General features: G+C 49.3%; 1 protein-coding gene across 7 annotated transcripts in view; it reads left to right on the top strand.

Annotated features, from left to right (window-relative positions):
* Positions 1 to 979: 979 nt before the first annotated feature.
* PNPLA6 (patatin like domain 6, lysophospholipase) overlaps positions 980 to 10,359 on the top strand; it is a 77,160-nt gene continuing 67,780 nt past the window's right edge. For 6 of the 7 annotated variants that reach the window (XR_014542966.1, XR_014542967.1, XM_083592826.1 and 3 more), the window contains exon 1: positions 980 to 1,110. Coding sequence is in view for 4 of the 7 variants with exons in the window: in XM_083592826.1 (XP_083448952.1) it covers positions 995 to 1,110 (116 nt within the window). In the remaining 3 variants the exon portion in view is untranslated. Of the gene's footprint in view, positions 1,111 to 8,237; positions 8,260 to 10,359 lie in introns of those variants that run through there. The other variant, XM_083592831.1, reaches the window with a different exon arrangement.

Below are 10,359 nucleotides of genomic sequence, written 5' to 3' on the forward strand. Positions count from 1 at the left end.
GGGAACCTTCCTATTGTCTCAGGAATTGGGAAATCACCATCTCAAAGGAATGACCAGACTACCAGGAAAGGCAATCAGATAAGGCATTCTCAGATAACCTGACAGACAGGAAAAACAACAACATTCAAATTTCTGTTGTAGACCGCCTTTTCTGTGATGTAGGTATGATGTATGGAGGGGTAATCTTGAGCTCCAGGGAAGGGAATTTAAAATGTCTATATAAGGGTGGGCACACCTTGACTCTGGGTTCTCCTCTTGTCCTGCATGTGATAGGAGCACCCTGTTGCAACAGATTAATAAAGATCAGGCTTAGGAGCTGCTTTGCTTCTCAATATTCTCTGGTTGGCCTCTGTTCTTTTCTCCTACCGATGGAAACCTACAAAGGACTCTATAAGGGTTCTTGTGTCTCCCATAAAGGAATAAGGGCAGATTTTTGTTTATTACACAGGGGGTTGGACTAGATGAGCCTCAGGGTCCCTTCCAACTTTACAATTATCTTATTCTCAACTTTAGGCCAGAGGAAAAAGTAGATGGGTGGGGTATAAATGAATTATTATTAATAATAATAATTGATAATAATGCCAATTTGATTCCCTCCCCCCTTTTCTTTTTCCTTTCTCCTCCTGTGATGAGGCTGCATTTTAACATTTTAATATTTTACTGTTTCAAAATTTTAATGTTGTATTTTAATCTTTTTTTTAAGTTGTATTCATTCAACTTGTTTTTATTATTGCTTGTTAGCCGCCCTGAGCCGGGTCTTGGCTGGGGAGGGCGGCCAAATAAAAATTATTATTATTATTATAAAGAGAACAAGCCCTAAGCACTGCAACCTTCCTTCCTAGGGGTGTGGCTCCACACACACCCTTTCTAGACCCTTTTCTGACCCTTTCCCACAACCCGCTTCCTAGCCACCCACGGCGTCTTTCCCGCAACGGCGCTGCCTCTCTGCCCCTCGCAACATGGCGGCCGGCTGCCAGCTCGGCGGCGCGGCGCGATGATGTCATTGGCCAGGGCGCCGCTACGAGCCGGAGGCAGAGAGAGAGAGAGAGAGAGAGAGAGGCATGGGCTTCAAAGGGCCGCCCTACAGATCGGAGCCGGCGGCGGCGGCGGGTGAGTCTTGAGCGGATAACAGCAATGCGAGAGGGCGGGGGAAGGAAAAGAAAGGCTGGAGCCCAGCGCTGGGGTCCCGCTCGTTAACGTGCGAAGAAATGAAGAGGCGGCAATGGAGCCTCTGAGCATGCACAGAGTGCGCGCGCGTATTCCCCACCACCCGCTTTTCCTTCAGCCAGAAACACCACGTCAAATATTTATTCGCGTGTTTATTGCACTTGTAACCCAGCTTTTTCTCGGTGTACATACCCCCCCCCCGCCCACAAACGTTCTTAGAAGTTGAAGGGACTACCAGGGTCATCTAGTCCAACCCCCTTTCGCCGCATCGCTCGAACCCATGACTCAGATCCATAGTCTCGTGCTCTACGGACTGAGCTAGCCACCCCCTCCAGATTGAATCCCCACTACAGCCCTGTGAGGTAGGTTAGGCCGAGAGACGAGGCAGTCAGTGGCTGGGCCAAGGTCACCTCAGGGAACTTCCTGGCCCAGTAGTGGGGATTTGAACCCGGGTCTCTCCCAGGGTCCTAGCCCGACACTGTAACCCTGAGGCCCTTATAGCTTGCGCCGAAAGGGAGAGAGGCTTTGAGCCCTGGTCCCTCTCCTTTTGGGAATTTTTAAAACCCCAGCCAGGCATTAGCAGGGGTTTGAGGGAAGGCATGGAAGAGCTGTGGCTTGGGCAGAAATGGGTGAGCGGGTATGTGGGCAGGGGCATTGCCTGGCGTGAAGCCGCAGAGAGAAAGGCTGGGAGTAGGAGTTGTGCTGCAGACATTCAGGCTCTGGGATGGAGACTGCCGTGTACCTGGTGCCCTCGTTTTTGGCAACAGAGCAGAGCCTCCCCACAAGAAACTTTGGCCCTGGGGTCAAAACCTTCCCCAGGCCTGGGTCATGCCAATGGAGCATTGCTAAGAGATTGAGACCCGCTCTGGGTGAGGCTAAGGCCAGCCGGCCCCTTCCACCACCTGGCTTGGCTGCTGCATGGAGCACAAAGGTGGCGCCTGTCCTTCTGGAGCTATCAGGTGGGCAGGGGGGCGTAGCTGAAGGCAAAGAAGGTGTGCCAGGAAAGACTGTGCCAAAGAGTCAGTAAGACTCCTGCTGGGCTGGGGGGTCTGATGGCAGAGAGTGGGGCCAGCTGACTGTCCAGATGAGAGCCAGGACAGCTGCTGCCTTCACCCCCCCATTAAGTGACCCGGGGAGGGGTCCAGCTGACCAATCCCAGCCTGCTGGTGGTCCTGCCCAGTTGGGTTGGTGCCATCCAATGAGGGCAGGGGGTGTTCAGTGGGGCCCTGCACAGGAGCCAATATTTCAAGCAGGCCGCATTGCTTGGCAACCTGGACCCCTTCCAGCAACACGTGCCCAGCCTAGGCTCAAGGTCATCTGTTTATCATCAGATGGGCACGAATTGGCTTTTGTTGGGGGCACAAAAGGGGCAGAGCGTGATGAAATCAGACTGTCCAAACAGGCCATGAGAGGGTGGTATGTATGCAGTAACTCAGTAATTTTTAAAACCCCAGCAAAACAGAAGCAGAGGAAGGAGGGAAGGTATGGAAGAGCCATTGCCTGGGCAGAAATGGGGGTGGGTGTGCGGGCAGGGGGATTGCCTGGCATGAAGCCGCAGAGAGAAAGGCTGGACCCCCTAGCCAGGGAGTAGGAGTGATATAAATGCAGTAAGTAAGTAAATAAATACCCAGTGTCTTGTTTTCATTGGTAGGAAAATTAACATGCACTTGCAAGGGGAGGCTGGTTCAGATTGACAACTTAAGGGGCTGGCAATTAAACTTTACCCTGAGGACACTGTGGCTCAGCCTTTCGCTCCTCCCAGGGCCATCCTGCTGTCAGTCTTGGAGGACTTGCCAAGCAAAAAAAAGGTTTCTCTTTAATCATGCCTTGGGCTCATTAACATTCCACGGCTTTTTAAATGTGTTTGCGTGATGGGGGAGGGGGTTACCGGTTGGTCTTTGTTTTGGTTCTTTTTTATTAGGTATTTTGTGTTCTCGCTTTGTATTTTCATGTTGTGAACTGCCCTGTGATCTTCAGATAAAAGGTGATATAATAATAATAATAATAATACAGTGGTACCTCGGGTTACATACGCTTCAGGTTACATATGCTTCAGGTTCCAGACTCCGCTAACTCAGAAATAGTACCTCGGGTTAAGAACTTTGCTTCAGGATGAGAACAGAAATCGTGCACCGGCGGTGCGGCGGCAGCAGGAGGCCCCATTAGCTAAAGTGGTGCTTCAGGTTAAGAACAGTTTCAGGTTAAGAACAGACCTTCGGAATGAATTAAGTACTTAGCCCGAGGTACTACTGTAGTTATTTGTTGATGATCAGGGGTATATTATTATTTATTAATTAAATTTCTATAACACCTTTCACCCAAGGATCACAGGGCAGGGTGTGTGTGGGGTTATTTATATTTATATTTATTTATACAACTTTATTACAAGACAGAAAGGCAGGAACTGGGTACCTGTGCTGAATGAGGAGAACTTCCTTGCCCTAATAGTACCCAGGGGCTATGTGCACAAACTTTCCCCACACTTATCGAGGTTTCCTTCTGTGTGAATGAGATCTAGAAGGCTGCCTTGGGGAATCTTTTTCAGGGATTCCATGCCTCCTTCTGCATACTGTGGTGAAATTGTTGCGGCGCTGGTTCATTATCTGACAGTTGTTTATTCCTAGGGTTGATCCGAAACATTTGTGCAAATTGCACTGGCATGCATTTGCTCGTTTTCCACAATTTGTTCCTCTTCCACAAGTCCCAGTGAGGGGCAGTGGCAATAAAGCCTTTTGGTGTTCAAGAGTTTACCAAGCATGGACTGCACACTTTGAAATGGCCTCTGCCATTATAAGGACAAAAGGGTGTTTATTCTTTCTTTAAAGAAAGCTGAGATTTCCAGAATCCTTATTTCCATGCCTGACACTACATTATATGATAGACGTTTACGCTCCTGATTATAGAATTGTAGAGCTGGAAGGGACCCTAAGGGTCATCTAATCCAAATTCAGGACAGGGACCCTGGCAGCTCTCCAACTAATTTAATGCAGCCCTCAGATTAAGGTCAAAAGCACCTTGTGAGCAATCAGTTCCTGAGCATTATATCTCTTCCTTTGGAGTCTTGCCAACTTTTGGACCATGCCTCATTCACTGCCAGTTTGGGGTCCACCTACTAGTGCAGGCATCCCCAACCTGCGGCCCTCCAGATGTTTTAGCCTACAACTCCCATGATCCCTAGCTAACAGGACCAGTGGTCAGGGGTGATGGGAATTGTAGTCCAAAACATCTGGAGGGCTGAAGGTTGGGGGTGCCTGTACAGCCTCTGCAGGGAGTTGCCCAGGAGGGAATGCAGAAAATGTTGCCTACACTTCAATGAGTGGCAAATGGAGTTCTTCTGCTTGGGAAGGGTAGCCCATCTAGGAGAAGGAAAACTCTGACTCTAAACTTCTGCTGCTTTGTGGGATGTCTTCGGGAAAAGAAAAGGAGTCAATTCCTTGGTCCAGTATACCTGAAGGAACGTCTCCACCTCCATCGTTCTGCCCGCACACTGAGGTCCAGCGCCGAGGGCCTTCTGGCGGTTCCCTCGCTGCGAGAAGCCAAGTTACAGGGAACCAGGCAGAGGGCCTTCTCGGTAGTGGCACCTGCCCTGTGGAATGCCCTCCCAGCAGATGTCAAAGAGAAAAATAACTACCAAACTTTTAGAAGACATCTGAAGGCAGCCCTGTTTAGGGAAGCTTTTAGTGTTTAATAGGTTATTGTATTTTAGTGTTTTGTTGGAAGCCGTCCAGAGTGGCTGGGGAAACCCAGCCAGTTGGGCGGAGTATAAATAATAAATAATAATAATAATAATAATAATAATAATTACTACTACTACAAAAAATCTGGAGTGGAGTCCCTAAGACAGTTGGGTGGCACCTTGTACGCCTCCTCCTGGCAACTCCTGCAGCCAGACTGGTGCCAAATGTATTGCTCTGCTTTCCTTTGGACCGGGGGCGGCAGTCTTGTCTGGGCAGCCCAAGACCTCCAAACACACTGCCCAGGCTTGCAGCCCTTGGAGGTCACTTCAGTGCTTTTAACACAGCGGTTTGGTTTCACCTCCAGAGGCACACTCCATTGTCTCTTGAGACAGACGGATGCCACCTCCTACAAAAGTGGCCTCCCTCCTCCCCCATGTGAACTTTCTGCACGGAGGTGGAGATGATGCTTGTTGACAGGGATCTCCTGGGGCCTTCCTATCCCAGGAGCTCTTGAGATGTGGTGGCAACTTCCTAGCTCAGGCTTCTTCAAACTCGTCCCTCCAGCTGTTTTTGGCCTACAACTCCCATGATTCTTAGCTGACAGGACCAGTGGTCAGGGATGATGGGAACTGTAGTCCCCAAACATCTGGAGGGACAAGTTTGAGGAAGCCTGTCCTAGCTGTCCTGCTGGCTCTAAGGTGCATTGTTGCCTAACAGCTTTGACACTCAAAGGAGTGCAAGAGATGGGCTCATTGCAGAATGTGCATCCTCTGGTCCCAATTCTCCCCTTGCCAGTGGGCCCTTTTGCAGGCTCAGAATTTCCAGGCCCCTTCGTACATTACAAGAGCCAAGAGACGGACCCGAAGGAATAAACCAAAATCTATAAAGCTGGGGCCCTGAATCCTCTCTGTGCTTTGGGATTTTAAAAGCTGGCAAGTTTGCGTTGATTCCAGCTCACCGGCTTTAGCCCAAGGTTGGTGTTCTCAAGTTCCTCTGATCAGCAAGTGCCGTCTGATAAGCAGGAATTGGCGTCCACAGTGATTGGCTTTCTTTGCCAGAGGGTATTTAGGATTCCTTCTGCTTTTGCACAAAAAGAAGAGAAAAATAGCTTTATGACTTCATCCCGGTGTCAGTGTATGGCTGTGTAAGGGAAATTCCTTTCTCTAGCCCAGGGGTCAAGACCCTCAGGCTTTGTGTCCAGTCCTGCGTTAGGGCTTTTCAGGCCACAGTCATCACCAGCCTTGCTTGGGTGCTTTTGCCTGGCTGGAGTGTGTTCTTGTAACTGTGATTGTGCTTCTCGTTTCCTGTATGGAGAAGGGCAGGGTAGAGGCCAGTGTGATGTGCAGAGAAACCTCTGACTTTCGTATGGCTAGAATGCAGCTCTTGCTTCACTGGTGAGAGTTCCATCCAGAGTTTTGCCTCAGGAGGGAAGGCATCCCTTGGGCCGGAAGAAGTTTCCCCAAACTCCTCACATTCAAAGTGCTGGTTTTGGCCTATGAAGCCTTAAATGGCTCAGGACTGCAATACCTCAAGGACCACCTCTTTCCATAGGAACCTACCAGGACCCTGAGATCATCTTCTGAGGCCCTCCTTTCTGTGCCTCCTCCACAAGAGGTCCAGAGGGTGGCAACATGAGAACAGGGCCTTCTCTGCAGTGGCTCCCTGCCTCTGGAATGCTCTCCCCAGGGAAGTTTCCCTGGCGCCTTCATTATACACCTTTAGGCGCCAGGCAGAAATGTTCCAGGTATAGGGCGTGGTGACCCACAGAAGCCGAGTGAAAGGCTCTGGCAGGTGCGCATGAGGATGTTAGGACATGAGAGCTGCTGTTCCGGGCAAGAACTTACAGAACGAGTAACCCCGAGCTAAGTGCTTGTGAACTCATTTCGCCTCTGCTTTGTTTTGCATGTTCAGCAGGCTGTGTGGGAGAGTCAACAAACTGGGTTCTTTGTCTTCCAACACACACCATCTTCCAACACACAACCCAGCAGTAGCAGGGTTTGCTTGTTCCCGCTGGAGAGAGAGAGAGGTGTGTGTTGGCTGCACTCCCAAACGCACTTACTAGAGAGTAAGTGCCTGAACAGAGTAGGACTGACTTCTGAGTAAACATGCACTGTTGGCGATGTCCCTGAAGAGGCCAGGTTGACGCAGCCAGGAGTTCTCTGGAAGGATAACTTCCTGAATTGTGTCAACAGCCCCTGAGGCTCCTATTTCCTCATCTTCCTTCTTGCTCCCTGCCCTGCTTGGATGTTTGAGAAAGCAAAGCCATGGCCATAGGGGTCCTTGTGCATCTTTTGGCTTTTTGCTGTCTGGGTATGGGATTCGTGTGTGTGTGTGTGTCACGAACGACTCTGGGGTTGCGGCACTCATCTCACTTTACTGGCCAAGGGAGCTGATGTTTGTCCGCAGACAGTTTTTCCGGGTCATGTGGCCAGCATAACTAAGCCACTTCTTGCAAAACCAGATCAGCGCACAGAAACGCCGTTTACCTTCCTGTCGGAGCAGTACCTATTTATCTACTTGCACTTTGACGAGCTTTCGAACTGCTAGGTTGGCAGGAGCTGGGACCGAACAACGGGAGCTCACCCTGTCGCAGGGATTCGAACCGCCGACCTTCCAATCGGCAAGCCCTAGGCTCAGTGGTTTATTGAAACATCCTTAAAATATCAATGACTCCCCTTCTTCGCTTTCCATTTTGCATACCATAAAACCCTGCATATTGTACATAAACCAAACCGTTCAGTACTCCATTTTGACATCCATCCAAACTTATTTACACTGTTGAGTTTATCTTCATGCTGCAAACATTTTCAAGTGTGCACAATTCCCCCCCCCCCCCAATATATTCAACAAACATTTTCCAGTCTTAGGCTATGGGGTTCTAATTTGCAGTCAATCGCCGGGCAAAGAAAACAAAACAGCAGAGCTCGATTGTTCCTGGGTCTCCCTCTCAGTGGACTTTTGCCTTTAGCAGAACTGATTGGACGAGCTCCACCCTTGCCCATCCCAGATGAAAAGAGGATGACTGGATAAATGGTTGTGTTTGGCTTCCTCCCAGCACCTCTTAGCTGCCTCTCTGCCTGGCCCTCTGCCAAGTCAGACATTAACACGCTCCCTGCAATCCATCAGTCCTTGCCGGTTCCAGGCTTCCTATTGTTTGTGCCTACAGGGCAGCTGGTGTGTTTGCTCCATTGTTTTCCAAAATGGGTTTCCAGCGACTTGCCAGATGTGGGTCCTTCTGCCAGGGGTGTGTCCTGTGCCTGCCCCATTGAAGTGAGCAGGATTTGTAATGTTCTAAGCCACAGTAAGGCTCCGCAGCCTTTTAGTATCCCCCCAACTAGTCCTTGAAGCAGTTTGCCTGAGTCTTTGGTTTATTCTTTATCTCTTAGCATGACTGTCCCCTGAACTGGAAGGAGAGGTAAGTGCTGCCAGTGGAGCTGCCTGTCCCCCCCCCCCCCGGCTTTGTCTAATTTAATCCTGGTTATGTCTCACCAGGTTCCCCCATGCCCCATCCGGGCTTATTTTGCCTCCTGGCTAACTGTCAGACTTGGGTGCTAATGGAGAACCAAGTTGCTTCTCCCAGCCTTCTCCCCATCTTCACTTTCCCCTAGGGAGAGGGTGTAGGTGGGAACGGGTATGTCTTTGTGTTGTCCCACCTGAATCTGAGTCTCTGATCGGGAGAAAAAGGAGGGAGGGGTGTACTCTGCTGCCTCCTGGCCAGAACAAATAGATTTCAAAGGGCAGGGTGAATGCTTTCTTATTTCAGTTCAAATTGAGTTCATTCACTGCATCACTATACTGACCACAAGCCATGTGTGGAAGTCTGCCACGATCTTGGGGAGGCAACTTCTCTTTTATTAATATATTTTAAAAATTAAATTTAGAATATTAATTTAAGCAACCTTAAAATATCAATGATTGCCCTTCTTCTCTTTCCAGGGTTCATTTTGCATATCTTAAATCCCTGCATATTTTACTTAAACTATACCATTCAATATTCCATTATTACCATATTTTTCCGTGTATAAGACGCCCCCTTTTGGGAGGACTCTAAATAAAGAAAATGCACTATCCGTATATAGGACGACCCCTAATTTTAAACTTCAAAAATTTAGGAACAAATATAGTCTTCTACACAGAAAAATACGGTACATCCATCTAAACTTGTTTACACTGTTGAATTTATCTTAATGCTGCCAATGTTTTGAAGTGTACACAATTCTCCCCCCCCCCCCATATATTCAATAAACATTTTCTAGTCTTCTTTAAATGCTTGTTCTTGTTCTCTTATTCTGTATGTTAGGTCCGCAAGCTGCGTACCGTATTTTTCGCCCCATAGGGTGCACTGGCCCATAGGGCACACCTAGTTTTTGGGGGGGGATATAAAGAAAAAAAAATCCCCCCCCAGGCCCGAGCTTCCCCCGACCCCAGCCCGCAGAACAGGCTGCTATCCGCAAGCCTAGGGAGCCCAGCGGGAAGTCGCGCTGGTCTCCCCAGGCTTGCGGATATCTGCCCGAAGCCTGGGGCGCACTGAGTGTGCCCCAGGCTTCAGGATGCAGACAGCTCTCCGCAAGCCGTGGGAGAGCTGCGCGACTTCGCGCCAGGCTCCCACGGCTTGCGGAGAGCTTCCTGAAGCCTGGAGAGCGAGAGCCTGCATTCGCCCCATAGGACGCACACACATTTCCCCTTCATTTTTGGAGGGGGAAAAGTGCGTCCTATAGGGCGAAAAATACGGTATATTCCATCAGTTTACATTGCCATTTTTCTTTAGCTGGGACCTCGCTCGTTTTCCATTTTTGGGCTAACAAAACGCAGGCCGCAGTAGTGGCATACATACATAAACAACCTTTTTTGACACCTGGGAATAGGGAGACAACTTCTCTGCACTCATCAGCATAGGTGTGTGTCCGCTGTCCAGAAAGAACTTATTGCATCCTGTTTTATACCACTTATGTTTTTTGCCCACGAAGAGTCGGACACGACTAAACGACTAAACAACAACAACTGTTTAATCCTGCACTATTACTTTATACTACCAGTCAGCGGTAACTGGGTGGTGCCTCAGTCCTCTGCATTGTATGAGCCCCCACTGTTTTCAGTATGACTTCCCCCTAGCCAAGCGTTCATAGGCTTGCAGTCTAAATAGCAGTGGCCACATCCATGCTGAGTTAGATTTGTGTTGCTTTTACTATGTGGGTGGGGCGTCATCGAGAATTCTGAAAAAATGAGCTGCTGCTTCTTGTCTGGCCCTCCGTGCCTGCGCTGAGCAAGTCCCAACAAACACGTGAAGGCAAGTTTGAGGAGTCCCCATTCCTTAATGGTTCTGCTTCCTAGAATATGATTGCGGGTGGTTCCTGCACTACAATAGTAACTGTCTCCCACTTGGTGACGTGGTCTGTGGAAGCTGCATATTCATGCTTTGAGCTTCCGGCAGAAGCTGGGCTCTGTATGAAACCCCTGTTGTTTAGCACTGCCAGCTGAGGATGTTGTTTTCCTGTTGCCTCATCTGAGCAATGTG

This window comes from Podarcis filfolensis, assembly GCF_964270895.1.
Source record: "Podarcis filfolensis genome assembly, chromosome: 17".
Lineage (NCBI taxonomy): Eukaryota > Metazoa > Chordata > Lepidosauria > Squamata > Lacertidae > Podarcis > Podarcis filfolensis.